Source organism: Miscanthus floridulus, unplaced genomic scaffold (genome assembly GCF_019320115.1).
Source record: "Miscanthus floridulus cultivar M001 unplaced genomic scaffold, ASM1932011v1 fs_211_3_4, whole genome shotgun sequence".
Taxonomy (NCBI): domain Eukaryota; kingdom Viridiplantae; phylum Streptophyta; class Magnoliopsida; order Poales; family Poaceae; genus Miscanthus; species Miscanthus floridulus.
This window is the reverse complement of record NW_027096384.1, coordinates 1-20,020: the sequence shown is the minus strand read 5'-3', so window position 1 is coordinate 20,020 and position 20,020 is coordinate 1. Positions and strand designations below refer to the sequence as shown.

Sequence of the window (20,020 nt, the reverse complement as noted above, 5' to 3'; positions counted from 1 at the left end):
GGCTGATGAACAAGAATCATGTCAAGGGTTCATATAACTGTCATCTGCTATGCAGAACCAAAAAAACATCTCTTTAGGGCACGTTCGTTTTACAGGGAATGAAGGGCCGGAATGAATCCGGGCCGAATCGTAGCTGTATTTTATACAGCCAACTGTCACCGGGAAGCGTTCCAGCCGGAAATCATCGGAAACGAACGGGCCCTTAGGGTTTGCTACTAGGTCAATAAATTGCGTATGCAAATTTCTCCCATATACAACTAAAGTTACATGAGCACATTCCACCTGAAACAGTAATGCTGAAAACAAACTTTTGATTTGAATGGTTGAATCTACAAGTTATACGGTTTGTTTCCAGAATCTGATCGATCTATCGTTTCCACAAATAACAAAAACTGGCTCAACTGGGGAGTGGTCGAGCCATCTAGGAGCACCAGTGCTGCCAGAGGGCAATCTTGCAACCTTTTCAGCAGTAAGTGCATCCCAGACGACAACCTGATGAGTGAAGTATCGTAGTTAAGCTATATTTCCCTGCTGAAATACAAATATATATACTGTTCTCAAATTGGAATTTACCTCATTGCTTTGTTCATCAACTGATAGCATGAATTCCTCGGTTTCATTGAAGACAGCCTGGATAGTAAGAACAGTTATTATCATATTTATTGTTTATCATAGCAAAGTTAGGTATGTTGTTATCCTTAGCTGCAAGCTCAAACCAGCCTATTTTCGAATTAAAAATATTGCAATTTTGTTTCCTAAATTATTTCACGCTGTGTATACATTGACAAAAAAACAGAATCTGGGTCTCAGATTCCCCGGTACAGCAAAAATCGTGTATATATGACACACGAGTAAATTTAAATCAGGAAAAAACGATAATCTTACAGAAACACAGAGAAACTAACCTGACAACGAAATTGTCTGCGAATGGCTCCTGCATATTGCTTCACAAGTCGTCCAGTGCCAACTTCCCATAACTTGACACAAGAATCTTTCCCACAAGATAGGACATACCTGAAAGAATACAGTAAACTTCATAACAGATAACCAAAATACAGTGCGCAGTTTTATCAAATCCATGAACATTATCTAAACATGTAGTTCGGGTAGTCAAAGTGCACTACATCAGATTCTTTAGATCAATCTTATTCGCAAGTGCATTCACACTGTATATAACTAAAGATGGGGATGGTTGATCCACGGAGCGAACCGTGGTTGATCCACCGATCCATCTAATTAGTATAGGAGCACCGGTTACTCCATTCTATTAGCTGCTGACCCTCTTGAGGCTCCAATGGATTTCACGGGTCGCTCCATTCATTGACTTCACACATCCACAGTAGAGAGGAGGGAGATCGGCATCATGGTGGCGCAGCCAGTTCTACGGCAGCGGCTTGCCGAGACCGCGCTTCTTTTCCAGCATCTTTCGCGTTGACCCGCCGGCGTCCGTCACTGAGCTGCTCCTCAAATGGGCGCGCGAGGCGCGCTGGTCCACCCGTCCATGGGCGGCTTCGGCATGAAGCGCCTTCGCCTGCAGGGCCGCATCGAAGGCTCCATCTACAAGCTCCGCTGTCACGTGCCGCGACCTCAGGGCAAACGCGAAGGCCCACGCCGCCGGCCACAAGCCCATCTCACTCGTCGCCCTCGGCTCCGACGACAACACCTTCGATGGTGACTCCGACGAGGAGGTGGCGGTGCAGGAGCGGGCCCTAAAGCTGGAGCTCATCGACGACGACAGCCCCTGTGCCGCCTCCCCGCACGCACGTGCACGCAGTGCGGAGCACAGCGCCCGCGAGCTCTGGCAGAGCGCAGCTGAGCCGCAGCCGCCGCGTGCTCTGTGCCTCTGTCCTGTTAGCTTGATGACGTCATGACTATGTCATATACTTCCTTTTCCTCTTGAAAATAAAACCGAAAATACATAAATACGTTTCTTTACTCATCCTCATCACCACGGTCCACGCCTAAGGAAGCTCAGCGACGAGTTCGACTGCATCACCACGGACTCGCGGAGCAGTAGCCAGTGGAGAAGAAGCAGAGGCCGAGTGCCATGACACCGGCGAGGACGTCGCCGAGGTGTCATGCCGAACAAAGAAACGGGAGAAGTAGTCGCTGTATGTGCTGGCAGACGAAGGGAGAAAGGAAATAGATCGAATCGCTGGATCTTTTGGTTCTATGGTTATCGATCCGTTGATCCAGATCCTCTATCCTGGATCAAAATGGGGCCCGTTTGGATAGATTTTATGCACCGGTTCGAAGAACCGCTCCACTGAACCGAACCACCCCCATCTTTAATATAACCACATAAACACTAGACCTTTCAAAAGAAGTCTCAAAAGTGCTTATAGGCAGGTTAGTTGTTTAGTGGTGAAACATTAGGGCAAAGGAGAAAGAGTTGTTAGTTGCTATTCGTGTGATAAAGTTAAGACCTGTCTGAAACACAGGAAATTCACCAGGACATGTTACAAATCATTCAGAATTACTACAAGATTCCCACATTCCAAACAGGGTTTGAGGTAGTTACTGTCTTGAGTCAAGCATACAGCATATGCCTGTCTCTCTGTTCTTCAAACCAAACAATAACTGGATCTTATCTTGAGGGAAGAGCATTTTAGACAGACTGGTAGCTCGCTTACCTCTCATCTTTGGTGAAAATTGCGCTAGTAGCTTCTGCAGATCCATGTGCTCCAATAATAGGTCGAACACATTCAGCAGATACTCCATCCCAAATGCGCAGAGAACCATCTTTAGAAGCAGTAACATACAAGCTCCCAGTACAAGAGTAGCGTACCTGGCAGCGACATCAGTAAGCACGGCTAGCGGAGTGAAATTAACCTTTGATGAGAATATAACCAATGCAATATAATGCTTGTGAATCAGAAGGAAAGAGAAGCTACCTGGTTAATGGGAGAACTAGAATCCTGTGCATTTGCTGATAAGTAGCATGTAAAAGTATTTATATCATATAAATGAGCAACTGGATGATCAGTCCCTGCAAATAACTTTATCAGTGTCACTTGCTTCCACGATATTCATCAATATATGAAAAATGAGTTATTTTTTAAAAACATACATATGTGGATGAAAATATTTGACTATAAGAAAGAAGAAAATTCCATAAGATAACAACAACAACAACAACAACAACAAAGCCTTTAAGTCCCAAACAAGTTGGGGTAGGCTAGAGTTGAAACCCAGCAGAAGCAATCAAGGTTTAGGCACGTGAATAGCTGTCTTCCAAGCACTCCTATCTAAGGCTAAGTCTTTGGGTATATTCCATCCTTTTAAGTCTCCTTTTATTGCCTCTACCCAAGTCAACTTCGGTCTTCCTCTGCCTCTCTTCACGTTACTATCCTGGCTTAGGATCCCACTACGCACCGGTGCCTCTGGAGGTCTCCGTTGGACATGTCCAAACCATCTAAAATTCCATAAGATAAGCTTGCAGTATTTTTCAAATGCCCAAGAGATAGAAACTGTTGATCCAGGAACGAATCCAAATTCATGGGCCCAAATATCAAATTGTTTTGGTGAAATGATTAAATTACTTTACAGATAACAACTGAAAGCATGTTAACAACTTATAATGCATAAAAAATCAGAGCAAATCAAAATGATGTCAGAAATCAAGAATCGGTTAATAACAGCAGAAGTAGAAATTAAATTTAAATTTAGTGAAAAGATCATAGTACCTGCTAAAAGGTAATCCCCACAAGGATGAAAACATACAGATCTAACATTATGAGTATCCTGCCAAGCATTAACAACTGAGCCTGGTTAAATGCAATGAACACACCATTTTACATGATATATAGATAGATTGGGTTGCTAGAATTTACAACCTGAATAACTCTGAACGCTTTCCTCGCATTGGTTTTTGAGAAATCAAAGAATCTGTTGAGCAATTTTTTTCATGTACAAAACAATAACACAGATAGCAATTAATACCACAAAAAAAATCCTAAAAAATAAGAATCATGCTTAATCCCAGTATGAGCACTTCAAATAGACAATTTAACAGCAAGGAGTATAGACATCAAGGATAAGCATACTTTATTGTATTGTCTTTTGCAGCTGATATCAGTATTGGACTCTCAGGATGAAAATCCAGATCATTGATGGCCTGCAAGAAATCAATCATATTTATGAGCACAGTGGAAATTCGAGCGATGGAAAATAAAGTAGGCAACTAGTGAAAAATGGAGTTGTTTATTAAAAAATTGAATACCATGTCAATGCTCCAAACAGCTCAGTAAGCAAATATCTAGCTATAAACTGCATGTGTTAGATGTGCATCCAGTGTGCTAAACGTGAGTTGAGCATGTGTATTTAAGTGTGGTGGCAGGTGGATTTGATCTACCCATGCATTTCAGTCTTTATATAATGCAATGATATGCAGCTCTCCGCATATTCAAGGGGAAAAAAAATACTGCAGGAGACCTAACTCGGGGGCAATCTTGTGGAAGTGTTGAAAAGAGTCTCATGACCTTGAACAGTAAATAAACTGGCATATATGAACAATACATGCTCACCTGTGTGTGATCATAAAATGTGCGAATCACAGGCCTGGCAGGACCATCTTTGGAGTCCCCTACCATAGTCTGCTTAATTTTAGCAACCTGCAAGAGAGAGCAATAGTGAGTTGCAAGTTGCAACTAAGTACAAAACAGCACAAGCCCACCTAGCACCCGACAAGTTTACCTCAAAAAACTTAATGGATGTATCAGCACTCCCAGTTGCAAAATACTTTCCATCAGGACTAAATTTCGCGCACCGGGCAGCGCTCTACAGAAAAGTACAATGGTAACTTGATAATAAGCCAATGAACATCAGTAAAATATATGGCTGGGTCAATCTCAAGTTATATACATAATCATGGTACTGTGACAAGTGCAAAATGTGCAAGAAAAGTAGTAAATATCCAGATAAGCAGGAGACTGACACAAAAGTTGTTTCAAGTGGTAAATTAATTAGCAAGGGAAAATTGGAATCATACGCACCTTATGGTCAGAGACATGCTTCACCTCGTGCTTGGGGAAGCTCTTGGATGAGCCCTTGACATCCTGCATACTACACAGCACCGGCGTTAACACTCCTCACCAATCACTGTTCAGCACTAGAAAACCACTGCCACTAGGCAACACCACGGGCGCACAAGGTTGGGGTTCACCTGAAATCCACGGCACTGGAGCCGAGCAGCTGCGCCACCCCACCGAACCCGGCGGAGTCGAATGCGGAAGCGGCGGCTCCTCCTCCGCGCTCCGCCGCGAGGCCCTGCGAACCAATAGTGAGGGTTTAGGCCCGTGCAGAACAAATCCTAGACCGGAGGAATGGGAGAGTGGGGGGACCTTGGCCACGAGACGTAGGAGTTGATTGGCGGGGACGGATTCGACGGCGGAGATGGGGGTCATGGTGGCGGCGGCGACGGCGGCTGCGGCCTGCCCGAGGTTCTGGCTACGGAGGTGCGCCACGATGAGCGCGTTCACCTGCCGCAGCAGCTTCGCCTCCTGCACCGCCTCGTTCATTGCTTCGTTCTCGTCGCTTCAATTCCCCACCCTCCGAAGGCCGAACAAATCCTTGGATGGCTTGCGCGGCGGATTCAGTTGGGACTGGACTGAAGCTGAGGAAGACTGGCAAGCTCCTGTCCTTTCTTCCTTCTTCGAGTATTCAAGGACGTCGAATCCTCTGATAAAAAAAAAAAAGGACGTCTATCCTCTTACCTGTGGATCCCGGGCAACGTCTCAGGAAATGACAATATTTAGGCCCTGTTTGGCTGCTGTTCCTCTAAAATTTTCGTCGTATCGAATATTTGGACACATATATATAGAGTATTAAATATAAACTAATTATAAAACTAATTGCATAACTTACGACTAATTTGCGAGACGAATCTTTTAAGCCTAATTAGTTCATGATTTGACAACGTGATGCTATAGTAAACATGTGCTAATGACAGATTAATTAGGCTTAAAAAATCGTCTCGCAAATTAGCCTTCATCTATGTAATTGGTTTTATAATTAATCTATATTTAATGATCCTTATTAGTATCTAAACATTTGATGTGACATAAATTTTAGAAGCGACTAAAGAACCCAACACCCTCTTATAGTGAGAAATCCCAATAAAAGAACAATTTAAAATTGATGGCTTGGAAGAAATTACAAAATTTATATTCCTCATGCGAAACTAAGGGCCTGCTAGGCTAAAAAAAAAACTTAGAGCCTGCTTGAATTTATCACAGTAAGGATTCAGGAAGCCAAAAGTTGGACAAAAACATTGTCATAGATTTGGCAAGTCAAATGTGAGAGTTTGATAAGTTTTGGTGACAAACCAAATACTAGTCAAAATCATAACTTGTCAAATCATTGACATGGTAAATTTTGAAAGCGAACCAATCAGGCCCTTATTATATAGCGCTACAACATTTATCCTAAAATATAGGACTTGAAGAAGTGATCTTAATTTGTTTTGAAGAAGAAAATACGTTTGTTGCCTCCATCGCAAACCCATTTCCCAAAATCAGCGACTTCGATCACCCTGAACGCTGCAGAGCAGGAAATGGTGTCACGCCCACAAAAAAGAATCTGGAATAGGTATCACTCCATTTTAGTGTAGTTTGAGCACCAAACTAAACGCATAAATGCATAATGTCCAGGACACCCAAACGGCATCATACCAGCAAGATAGCAATGAACATAATAAAAGGATCAAACGAACGGGTTATCCTCTCTCAGAAAGGGTTTCCCAGTTTGCTTAAGCATCATACTATGATTTGCTTCTCAGTGAATATGGGAGCAGCAACGTGTTCGACATTTTTGCATTCCAAGGGCAAAAAGGTAATTGAAACCGCATCAAAAGAAAAGTCAAAACAGCATCTCCTGGAAACATTGTTCCATGTCATTACAACTGGTCTCAATCATCCTGGTCTTAATCATCCAGCCTCGCAAAAAGCCTTCACGTATAAAAGAATGAGAAGTGTGTACATCTGATCTCGTTTATACTCATCTAAAATAATCTGCCTAATCCATATTCAGCATAAGAGGCAAAAAAAATATAGGCCCCTGCATTTTTTGAGAATACTGCCCAGAGAACCAAAGTTTGTAAGGACTACTATTGTCTAGCATCAAACGAAGTCTTTAACACCATCAAACATCCATGTTTAATGCTTTCACCTATGTCAGCAAGAACTGAAGCTTCCAGTGGTGTCACTGTTGTCGACATACAGCATTATTTCACTTCTAATACAAAACTTCCAGAATTGTAGGAATTGCATTCGAGTCGAGTTTAAGGCAGTCCAGCAGTCAGACCTCTTCAACTTTAGCACACAAGCGCTCTGTGGGAAAACAAAAGAAAATTATAGTAAGAACACCAAAATCGTCTGAGCGCTGGTCACAAAAATACCAAAATTAAATATACCTTGTTCTCTAAATAATTTTGGTAATGCCCACAATCCATTAAAAAAATAAGAAATCGAAATCAGTGGTTTTATTCATGACACGCTAGTGCCATGTTTCATACAAAGGACTAATTGGTTTCTTTTACAGCAGTCATCCACAGGTAGACCAGATTGATGCACGCACAAGGCTGCTATTTGCTACTTGCATGTGACAATTGTTCAACATCCTGCCAGTCTACAGGAAATAATGTGCGCTCCTTGGCATTAACAGAAGCAGGTTTCATGTATGGTGATAGCTTTATTCAAAAATATAGAAAAGTTACAGGCTACAACTTTAGTCAAAATTTTCATTGCACATGGGGTTTATGATACAACTTACAAAAGCAGTATACTGGAGATGCCAACTGACCTGAATGATGCCATATAAACTAAATTCTAAATGAGAAGTACCTGGGTACTTAAAATTAACCTGCATGGGATGCAGTAATATATGCCACTACATATGTGTGTGCATTAGATACAGTTATTTAGGAACCAGGAGAATAAGTATATATTTGACAAGGGAAGGCGAAACATACTCAGATACTCGTAGCATACTATCATTGAGGTACCCCAAGCTGATGAGCTGAAAAATCTTGGACCCAACCCTCTGTACAAACCTTTCCATCCATCTTCAGCAATCAATCTTTTAACAACTTCCCCGGCTTTTGGCTTATTTTCATTATCCATAACCTAAATGACAAGAAACAAAAACTCAGTGTAATCATCTGTAGCAACAAGTGCAGAGGGAGGAAGGGAGAGCACAACTGTCAAAATATAGGGTTGTGGCTTGTGAGAACTTTCAGGGTTGGTAGTTATATTATCAGTTTACCACTACAAACTTAGCATGTGACATTTGGGGATATGTGAAGCATGTTGTAAAAATGCATGACATATCCCGGGCATACTGTAGTCAGTTTGAATGAGCTAACTTTTGTTACTCACTACAAATAATGAGGTCATAGATATCAAGTTTTCCCAATGGAAGTTTCCTTTTTTTGACCTCATAACGGAAAGTCGGAAACCATGACAAATTGATCATGGTATGTCAGCAGAAAACAAACAGCTGTAAACATAGAAGTATATATTGTTTAATATAGACAGCATTCCAGTCTAGCACCTCAATAGCCTGCCATTGGAGGAAATATATCAATATAAAGAAAAACATTTAGGTCTTCAAGTCTGACATCGAATATACTTCCAAAACAAAATATCCATTCCCCTAAACTTAGTGGCATTGCATTGATAAGGAATCAAATTATAGCAACTGAGCAGCATAAATGTAAAGACAAGAATCATTTAGTCACAAGGGTAAGCCTCACAAAATATACCCACACAAATCAAATTACAAGAGTAATCAGCAAACAGAATGTCACACAGTACCTGCAGCCTGGTCTTGATTGTATCTATGGGAGTCGTAACAAAAGAGGTCACGGCACCGGCAAAAACTCCCCCTGATGCTTGAACACCAACTAGTTTCAATTGGCTAGGAGCCTCTTCTTTGTCATGCAAACGGCCAAGAGCACTGTTCCAATATGTAAAGAGCATAATAGTTAACTATTTTGGCTAAGTTAACAAGACAAGAAATATAATCTTTCAACCATCAATCACAAAGAAATAAACTAACAAAAGGTACTCATTCCAGTAAACTTACATACACGCTCTTAACAGCATTAACAGCACACTAAGAGTTTCAATTTAGTTTTGCAGAGTGCATGGAACTATATGTGGTTTTTGTGTAGTTACTTCATTCAGGTTGGTAATTTTCTCTATAAGCTGCCAGAGAATAGAAATATGTAAGATTATATTTCCACTTTTGGTCAGTTATCCAACTTATACTTCCGACTATTTATCTGTAAAGAAAATGTGAATTGATCGCTACGGACCAACACAGCACATGCATTGAGATGCATTCTTGTTTTCTAAAAAAATATACATATTGACATGAAAGAACAAGCAGCAGAAAACAAAATTGCAAATATAACTGCAGTTTGGGCATCAAGTGGGGGAGTTTGAAAAGGTTTTGGACAGATGGGAAATACCAATTCAAATAACTATTAAGCAGAAATGTAGTACTGGTCTTTTTCTCGTAAACATTACATAATGCACAGGGCTGAGAGGAACATAACGATGAACCAATCAGATAAGCTAACCTCCAAATTATGCGCTGGCTGGAACCATAACTCGCCCACCACACAGCACTGGATGGTGCGTAGGTCATAACAGACAGTCCAAATCCTCTGTACAGCCCCCTAATGCCATCAGCCTTTATGACCTTTCGAGCAACATCTATTCCACCTTTGTATCTGGCATGACCAGAATATCCTTGAACCATCAATTTCTGGCTAATCTGAAACATATCAATGCACAACACAATGAACACAGTAGTCTAGTGTTGTAATTAACATTTAACAGCAACATAATGTAAGACAATTTTTCTCTATACAACATCACATTCACATATAAGGCACATGATAGGCATACCACATCAATTGGAACAAAAATAGCCTGCGAACATGTAGACGCTGACAGACCAGCAAGGCCATTGGCAAAGGCAGCCTGCACCGGCTCTGACAGCTTGAAGGGCTCAACAAGCTTTAGCGAGGTTGCTTTGGTTGTCTCAAGCGCCGTGAGGAAGATGATCCTAGTTGGTACAGCCCCAATGATAACGGTAGCAAACCCCCGGTACAGCCCTGGCATGCCGTCCATCTTGAGGATGTTCTTGAAGGTAGCCAGCGCATTCCTCCTCATGGCGTCCCCAGAGGCAACCTGCATCCGGGTCTTGACCACCGAGACAGGGTACAGCGCCACGGTGACGCCGCTGAACATGCCTGCGCCCACCACGTAGAGCTTGGTCTTGTCGAGGCTGCAACATTTCAGCACCACGATTTGAGAACAGTAACAGAATCAGAAACAACGGAATAAGCTACAAATCCCCAAATTACGCCTCGTCCAGGAGGATGAACAGCCATGTCAAATCCCCAAACCACAATTCCTAATCCTAAGGCGGTAAAGCCAATCCGGAATAGGGTGGAGGACACAGTTCAACGATCGGAGCTAAATCTCCTAGAGACTAGGACTAGGACCGCGAGAAAGGGGGAAATCGGCATTAACAAGTAACCTAAGGCCTCGTTTGTTTCTACCGGATTGGCCCATTCCGGGTGGATTGTTGCGGCCCGTTTCCAATCCAGATGTGAATGAGAATGTGCGTTCGTTTCGGCCCGGTCTGGAACCAAAACTGGCCCTGAACCAAAAACTGGCCTCACTTCTCCCTATCTCCACGGCCCGGAACGGAACCGGACCTCCTTACCTCTGGATCGGTGCCGGCTCTTGGAAGCGACGCGAGCACGCGACTGACTCGAGCAGCAGAGGCGACGGCGGGGCGGCGTGGGGCGACCACGGCGCGGCGCGAGGAGACGGCGACCCTACATCCTTCCCCTTCCTCCTTCTCGCCGGTGATCCCCTCGCTCTCCCCTTCGTCCTCGTCCTCTCTCCCTCCTCTAGGGTTCTTTGATCTTGAGCACGATGGTCTCCTGGTAGTTCGATGGATGATGATGTGATCAGTAGTGGGGGCTAGAAGTGGGCGCCGATCTATCCTACTCCAGGTTGACCTAGGTCACAGGCGTGTTCTTCAGTTCTTCGATCTGGAGAAGAACTCTGACATATGTGAAGGAACTATATCACTGTGATTAAACAATTGATACTTGTAGTTTAGTTTGTGTCACTAGTATTTCCTCAAGTCCGGCTATCCACTACATGCATTTTATGGTGGCATTGGCATTCAGATGGCATAGTTTGCTTTTGTGAGTGCCTACATTTTTTCAACTGGGAACGTTTGATGTATTCTACTATAGTTGTCAGCAGGTTGCCAGGTTGAGTCCCCAAATTTATTTATTTTTATTAATCTTCTGGCCTAGAATCATGGAGAAAAGGATGAAATTGACCTGCACTGATCCCTGATTTGAAGAACAGTGGCTTCAGTCGTGATTCTTCGTGCGCACTATATGACATATGGTTCTATATGACTAATCTTTATTAGAGCTTCTATATGACATGGTTAATAATATTTAGCTTCTATATGACTATAAAATTATATGCTTCAGTTCTACAATGCGTCTCTCACTGCGAGATCGTATTAGAAAGAGGAGGGAGGAAGAAGACGATGACATGATGCTATTTATTTTCCCCGCCTTATATCTTATGAGTTCTACTAGAGGGGGAGAAAGGAAGAAACGTCATACTTCGGAAGAAACAGGCGAGGTTAAAGTTCGTAGACTCCTCAAGGGACATGTCAAGAACTGTCAAGTTGCATTTAGGATGGAACCACACATCTTTAGAGAATTGGCAACTTATCTTAGAAGGAAAAGGCTTGTTGATACTAGGATCACGGTGGAGAAGTTGGGTTTCCTCCTATACATGTTAAGTCACAATGCCTCGTATGAGGATCTCCAAGTGTTCTTTGGGCACAACAATGACACCTTCCATCATCACATTAACCACTTCTTCAAGGTGGTCATTCTTGCACTCTCTCGCCGTTACCTTCAAGCTCCCGATCCTAATCAAGTGCATCAAAAAATCCAAGACAATCCTAGATTCTATCCATTTTTCAAGAATTGTCTAGGTGCCATTGATGGAACTCATATTCCTATTTCCATAGCCTCTGAGAAAGCTTCTCCTTTTAGAAATAGGAAGGGCACACTAAGCATTAATGTGATGGTGTCATGTGATTTCGATCTCAACATTACTTTCATTTCTAGTGGATGGGAGGGATCGGCTACAAATTCCAGAGTGCTGCGATCAGCTATGAGCAAGGGCTTCCAAGTACCTCTAGGCAAATTCTATCTGGTTGATGGAGGGTATGCGAATACTCCATCTTTCCTTGCTCCATATCGAGGAGTTCGATACCATTTGAAAGAATTTGGGGCTGGACATCGAAGGCCGCAGAACCCAAAGGAGCTCTTCAACCACCGCCACGCACTACTGAGGAACCATGTGGAAAGGGCTTTGGGGGTGCTTAAGAAGCGCTTCCCCATTCTGAAAGTTGCCACGTTCCACATGTTGGAAAAACAAGTAAAGATACCTATAGCTGCTGCCATCTTCCATAATCTAATCCGATTACTTCATGGAGATGAGGAATGGTTAGATCATCAGCCGGATAATATCCCTCCAAGTACCTTTGTTGTTGTGCCAAGTGGTGATCAAATGAATGACCTAAATGTGGGTTCAGTACAAGGCAACGCTAGGCTTGTGTCATATTTGACAGCGTTGGTTGGAAAAGGCTCCCCAAAGTTGAACATGATTACAAGGGGGTCGCCAAAGATGCATAAGTTCCTGGCTACAACAAGTGCTATTAAAAAGAAGGCTTCTCCTAAATGCAGGAAGGCAAAGAAGAATGGAGGTTCTCCGAAAGGTATGGTGTTTAATTCTCTGCTATTATTGCTGTTATTTCTCTGCTGTTGTTTGCTACTAAAAAGAAGTTTCTTGAAGTAATTCTCTGCTGCACAGTTTATTCCAACATCTGCTATTATAGAAGTTTTAGTAAACCTGTAACCTGTAAACTGTTATTTCTATTTGCTGATTGTTGGTAGCCTATAAGCCTGTCAATAATAAACTGGTAACCTGATGTCTGAACATTGTTTATGTAGTAGTAAAGCAAAGAGCGGACTGGAATCCAGCCCTTGAGAAGTCCCTGGTAGACATTCTCCATGAGTATAAAGATAGTGGCTACAGAGGTGACAACGGTTGGAACTCTAAAGGGTGGAATAAGATGGTGAAGGAGTTCCATCTGAGGAACAAGTATGCCAACTACACAAAGAGTCAGATTCAAGACAAAGAAGGGAAGCTTTGGGAGAGCTTTATGATGGTAGGTTCACTTTCTATAGTTGCAAACAGTGCCAATCAATATATTCTTTCTGCTTCTCACTTTAGTATTTGTTTGTTTCTATCTTGCTGCTCTATATTATCCTGTGATTCACTTGACTTGTCTAGTAGTCTTTGATCAAGTATTTTTATAGTGCTGATGACTAAGCAACAATATGCTAGTTACATTTTATATTTTCTACTGATGGAACAATTACAAGAATGCTTTTCTACTAGTGCTGATGACTAAGCAACAATATGCTAGATTTGTAGAGTTAGGTTATATGCTTCTACTTGTCACAATTTATAGATGTCAGAACAACAACTCTACATCTATGTTCTTCTCATCTGTACTGTCATGATGTAGAATTAAGTAACCAGAGTATATGCTGTTGCACATGTGCTATTTTCTCAGGATGAGTATTGCTTTGTTCTGCCATGAGGCATATGTTTAGTCTTTAACATTGATGAACTAACCTAAAAGTTATGCATTGCTGCACACTTAGTTCTGCCATGAGGCATCTTGCAGTACATGATAAGACTGCCCGAATTCAAAAATATAGCTTGATGAACTAACCTAAAAGTTATCGTGTAGGTCATTTGGCTGAAGGTACTTATAATCTCACTTCCCTTGGGCCACCACAAGAAGAAGAACCACTTCAACAAATTCATGAAGTAGAAGACTTGGACAGCATTGAGGTTCATGAGGTACTAGATGAAGATGATTCAATCACTGAGATGCAAACAAGTGAGCCTGCAGCTGTTGAAAGAAGTGGACAGCGAGATTCTCTGTCACGCGATGAAGAAAATGATGTCGTAGCTGTTGAAAGAAGCGGGCAGCGAAGAACTAATACTACTACATCAAGCAAAAAACATGAAAAAGGAAGAAAAGAGGCCTAAGAAGGGTGAAAGGATTGAAGAAATGATGGGGAGATACCTAGACATGAGGACTAAGCAAGTACAAGATGAGTCTGCAGATCTAGCCAAAGAAAAGGAGGTTGCTGAAGGTAATGACTTCTCTATCAAAAGGTGTATATCCGTTCTGAGCACAATGGAAGTGACAAAGGAAGAGAAGGCAAAAGCATTTGCAGTTTTCATCAAGAGCAAAGAAAATAGAGAGGCCTTCCTAAGTGGGTGTGAACTAGATCGAGAAGCAACTTTGGTTTGGCTCAAAAGTGCGATGGTCTAACAGGTCAGTCTACTTAATTGCTGAAAACTTGATGTTTTCCTTCTATTTGACTACAAGAGTCCTTTAGTCACTGCAAAACTGAAAGAAGAAATATTTTCTAGTTCTGTGCAACCCTTAGAGATGAGAACATTTTGATAGTTGAGTTGCTAGTAAGAGGATTTGGACTGTAGAGATGCATTTCTAGTCAGGTTGAAAGCTGAGATCTGCTCCTTTCATTTAGCTTGAAAATTGTTGTCCTTTTACAGTAAGGTTGAAAGCTGAGATCTGCTCCTGTCATTTAGCAAATGAAACAGTTTTCTTTGAATTGTCAGTTTGTCACTAGTTGTCGATTTTCACCATTCTGATTATGTTTCCACCATTCCTAGTTAGGTAACTGAAATGTGTCTCATGACTTTAGTAAAGTTATTATTATTATTATACATAATGTGCATCATAAGTTAATAATAATGGCTATCCCTTGCTGTGAATGTACATGTTACTATGTTGTTGTTTGTATCAAGGGACATTTGAACCTCATGGTTAAGTTGGATTTTTTTTATAACCACAGTAATGGCCAAAAGAATTTATATATCACAAACTGGAGCAGGTGATGTTTCTTATTTGTGCATGTTAGGGCTTGTTTTTTTCTCTGCCTTTTAATTTTACAATTTCAATCTAATAGCAGCTGCTGATTCACAGAGGATGTAGTCACTTCCATTTCTATATGTTAGGAAGTTAGCAAAGTTTTTGCCATGTTAGTACTTAAGATAACTGCAGCCAGTTTTAGATCATAGAAAAGAATCATCACCGGCATGGTTAATGAACTCCACAGAAGTAAACATGGTTGCCAGCGCTGGACTGAACTTGTGGCAAAATTTGGTTGCATCATTCTTCTGGATCAGTTTGATAAGAAAGGCAGAGAAACCATTTCTCCTTTCAGTTTGATAAGATAGGGATAGAGCCTGGGAAGGCACTGATTAGTTTCATAACTAATCAAAGCTTTTAAACTGACACAATGATTTAATTATGCTTTGGTTGACTACATTGCGAGTCATTTTCGTTCAATTATTCAGTAATTTGTAAAACAGCTTGCTGTCATTTTCAGGGAGGAGGCAATGATGATCAAGAAACATTCGATTGGACAAAGTGCCTGGACACTTGAGTAGGCTTAGACGAGTTATCTACTGGTTTAAATTATGCTTTGGATTTGTGCACTTTGTGATGGTTTGTGTGAGAAAAGATTGTAATTTCATGAGTGGATTATGACAGCCTTTTGGTGCACCTTTTGTCAATTTTGGCAGTAGCTAGCATGTCCTTTATCTGTGGTACTCTTTGCTGCCCATTATCTCTACATGTATGAGAGCATGATGAGAGACTTGCAGATAAAGAACTTCAAAACATGGGAGATTTATTTATTTTATTTTGCTGCAATGTATGAGAGCTTGTTTTTGCTGCAATGTATTTGCAATGTATTTCATGAGATGTATTTGCAGCACTCCAAAACAGGCACGTATCCAAAACAGGTATCTGCTGTTAGTGCCCCAAGCAATACCTGTTTTTGATCCCTGGCAAACCGAACAGCAGATGATTGAAGCAGGGAATAGTTACAGGCAGGGAATAGTTACAGGGCAGGGAATGAGTGACAGGCACGTATCCACTCATTCCTGGGCTGGAAAAAATCTGCTCCGGTATTGAATTCACAGCAAACGAACGAGGCCTTAGGCAATTCCGGGAACTGAAAGCTTATATAAATTGAATAGCAGTTCCGGCCAGAAACTCTTCCTGGCGTCATTCCTGGAAAAGCGAACGGGACCTAAAGGAATTACAAGACGGGCGGTTGCTTACTTGTCCCAGTTGATCTCCGTCTGGTGGAGCGACGGGATCTTGGCCCTAGAGGTTGTATCCATGGCCGCGGCCGCTCAAATCCTCCCCTCCACCAATCCGCGACCCCCGAGGTGAGAACCGAAGGCGGCGCCGGAGGCGTGGCGCGGACTCGATTCGGCAAGAATGGCGGGCGGGCGGGCTGCTGTGGTTGGCTTCCCCCCGTTTTCCCTCCCCACTTTCGTGCTCTTTTTGTCCACCACAACTCAGCAAGAATGGCGGACAGAGCATGTCCTCCTCGCCTCTTCCGTTTTGTCGGAGGGCGTCGCCGCGTCGACGGCGTCAGCACTCAGCCGTCAGGGATTGGGGGCGATTCTTTCTTGGGCCCAAAGGCAAAATGAGGGCGAGATCGTTGTTGGGCTCCGTAGTCCGTTGGCAAGAGGCTCTTCAGAATAAAAAAAATGCAAAAGAAGTGATTCGGTCGAGAAGGAAAAACTTGTTCAACGTAAACAAAATAGCATAATAGGTTCAAAAAAAAAACAAAATAGCATAATCAGAAGAAAAATATATTAGGCGGGAAGGGACGTGTGTAACAAGATAGCTCAACTTGTACAATAATCAGAAATACGAAACAAGTTTGGGCGTATTGCTAATTTTATTGTACAATAAATTGATAAAAAAATCTACATAAAAAAGGACGTATCCAGTGCAGAGAGCTCTCGCTTTGTGCGGGGTCTAGAATAGGGTGTTAGTGGCAAGCATTACCCTCGCCTGTGCAATACGAGGAGACCGCGACTCGAACCCGGGAGCTTCCGGTCACAGGCGGTAAAACTCTACCGCTTGCACCAGACCCGCCCTTTATAAAAAATTCTACATATCAAAACAAAATTTTATTACTTTAGAAAATTAGAAAATCGTCTTTAAAACTGGTGATAGGATCAAATTTATCCAGTTTTAACAATTAAAGGGTGCCTATTACACGGATCGTAGTTTTGGAGTGAAATCATACTGATGTGCAATTTAGAGGTTGAAAAATATATTTTACTCTATGTGATAGAAAGTGATTCTAGACAACCAACATGATCATGTCGTGCAAATGCAACGCAAGTCATGCACTACTACTGAAAACATTTTTATAACACCGTTTTTATCGTCAGTTCTCTAAAAATCGATAGTGATAATATTTCACCACCCCGCAATAAAAATGATGAGAGCCGGTAGTCAAAACCTCTCCTGCACCCAAAATTTGAAACTCAACAATTTAATAAATAATACACGTCCGGACCCTCTCCCTCTCTCCTCACCCTAATCATCTACCTCTCTCCCAAACTCTCTCTTTCCTAGCGCACGGTGGCCCCCTCACAGCGCCACCCCTCTTGTCATGGTGCCCCTAGTGCAAAGGCGCCCCTCAGCCCAGCTCACCGGTCGTCCTCCCCGGAGCAGCGTTCCCCCCCCCCCCCCCCCCCCCCCAATGGGCTCAACGGATAAGGCCCTACGACATCAATCCGTGGCTAGGCAAGCAAGGGCGCGGACAGCAGATCTGCGTGGCAGCAGGACGGGCAACGGTTCAAGGATGAGAATGAGGACATGGGTACATATTAATTTTTTTATTGGTTTTCACCACCGGTGATGAAGATGAACATCACTGTCCACTTCACTGATATGTGTGAAGCCGACAATGATAGGATTTTCGAGCTGATGGTGATGTTGATTTTATAGTAGTGATGGTTTCAACATGAGGGATAGCAAACACTTGGCAACTCCTAGGAACATACTAACGTTGTGTGTTTTAGTGATGGAATGGAATGATTGACATGGCAATCACAACGATGTATCCATGACTTATTATTGCCTTATAGGCCCTACTAAATCTACTACTACTCCCTCCTGTAAAAAACTACTACCCCCTCTTGTAAAAAGAATGTAAATATTTAGCTTTGCACGGTCTCGTTGTTAGAAGTAGAGATAGTTAAAATTAGAGAAAAATAGAATCATATAGATATAATAGGTTTAGTCTTAGTATTGTACTCCAATTAAACTTAAGTTATTCTATATACTGAACATAGCCAACAGCCTAAGCTCTTAAGTCGTTCCAATTATTTTCCATGTAGTCTCCCTCCCTTAGCGCGCACACCACGAATACTGGCCTCAACTTTGCTGTCCTAGCTCTCCTTCCCATCAATATCATCTGCAACAAGTCATCAGCAACAACTCCAATCAAAACTCCAAAGTGTCCATGCCATCAAGATTCAAAGACTTTGTTGATGATGGCACAACGAAGAGGATGGATGAAGCACAAGACTTTGGCCCCGTTCGGCTTATCTCATATTCGGCTTATTTTTTCAGCTGGAAAAGTGTTTTTCTCTCACAACAATTCAGCCAGAACAGTGTTTTCAGCCAGTTTCAGCCAAGATTCAGACTAGCGAACGGGACCATTTATCCAGTCACTATCATTTGCTTCGCTCCTATTGCGATTGAGTGATAGTTTGAAGCACTAGTACAGAAATGATTTTTAGCGACGCCCCCTTTTCAATCAGAAGCGATTCAACTAGCACGTCGCCTCTAACTGCAAAGGGGAGCACTGTAGCTTCTTGACCGCCTCTGAAGATCAATTTTCAAGGGCGGTTCCGTTAGAAAAACTACCTCTAGAAATAGGTCTATTTTTAGATGCGGTTGTGTTAAGAGAACTGCCCCTGAAAATGAATTTTCAGAGACAGTCCTCTTTACAAAACCATCTCTAATAGAGACCTATTTTCAAAGACAGTTCCTTAAGAGAACCCCCCTACAGATGATTAACAGAGGTGATTTTCTTTAGTGAACCGCCCCTAAAAATGGCTCACGTAAATAGCCATCTTCCTCCTTGCGACAGTACTGCTGAGCACGCATCATTGTTGAGCTCATTTGGAGGCAAGAAATAGCAAAAATAGAGGGGGAGGTTTTGCCCTTTGAAGCTTGGAAGGAGTTGGATTTGAGAGGTGAGACTGTGGCATCCCTAAGCTCTTTTCAAACTTTACATATACATTTATTTCACTAATTTCTTTCCCTTAGAGATTTAGAGAGAGTCATGCATGATGTTTGATTTTTTTTATTTTTCCTAGCAATTTAGACTCATTTTTGCCCAACTTACTTGGCTCACACGAACTCTATTTAATTTTTATATTTACTTTTTCATTTTGGTACATAGCTTTTTTATATCATTTTTTAAGCTTTAGGTCTAGAATAATATAATATTTGTATAAAAATATAAATCAATTGCTTTAACATTTATATGCGAATAATACCTTGATACAAATATACCTTTTATTTTTGAAGGGCACATATGGACAGGTCATGGATGTACACGAAACGAAGACATGAAGCTTCCTGCATACAAGATGTAAATGGTTTTATTGAAGCAGCTAAAAGGCACGCTTTGATTAAGAAGACAAAGGATATATATTGTCCCTGTTTTGACTATCAGAACCGTATAGTATGCCGAGATCCAAATACGATAAGATCACACTTGGTAAGTGAAAGCTCTAGTTTGGTTTTGGATAATTGATGAAACCTAGCACTAACCTTTGTCATGAGCGATGATATGAGCTAGGTTGGTGCAATTCAAGTGATTGAGCAAAATAAGGTCTATGGTGATGGAGGTGGACATGAGATGATGATGATCAAGCTCAACTTGAAAAAGAAGAAAGAGAAAAACAAAAACTAAGAAGATTAAGGTAAATGTATAAGATAGGTTTTTGTTTTGCAC

General features: G+C 41.9%; 2 protein-coding genes and 1 pseudogene across 2 annotated transcripts; 2 read left to right on the top strand and 1 right to left on the bottom strand.

The window, feature by feature from the left end:
* Window positions 1-8: 8 nt before the first annotated feature.
* Window positions 9-16,522, bottom strand: LOC136530809 (cleavage stimulation factor subunit 50-like). Its single transcript, XM_066523526.1, has 20 exons — window positions 16,303-16,522; window positions 9,915-10,296; window positions 9,584-9,780; window positions 8,814-8,955; window positions 7,970-8,123; window positions 7,303-7,328; window positions 6,532-6,623; window positions 5,343-5,535; window positions 5,165-5,268; window positions 4,995-5,064; window positions 4,696-4,779; window positions 4,527-4,613; window positions 4,047-4,117; window positions 3,837-3,888; window positions 3,687-3,744; window positions 2,895-2,989; window positions 2,634-2,788; window positions 906-1,014; window positions 574-630; window positions 9-492 (listed from the first exon to the last, which is right to left on the bottom strand). Exons 1-20 carry the CDS (start codon window positions 16,362-16,364, stop codon window positions 337-339), a joined length of 2,346 nt encoding a protein of 781 aa, XP_066379623.1. The 5' UTR covers window positions 16,365-16,522; the 3' UTR covers window positions 9-336.
* LOC136530807 (uncharacterized) lies at window positions 1,183-1,913 on the top strand (annotated as a pseudogene).
* LOC136530811 (uncharacterized) lies at window positions 11,373-15,619 on the top strand. The gene is made up of 3 exons (XM_066523529.1): window positions 11,373-12,840; window positions 13,076-13,293; window positions 15,563-15,619. Exons 1-3 carry the CDS (start codon window positions 11,541-11,543, stop codon window positions 15,617-15,619), a joined length of 1,575 nt encoding a protein of 524 aa, XP_066379626.1. The 5' UTR covers window positions 11,373-11,540.
* Window positions 16,523-20,020: the final 3,498 nt, after the last annotated feature.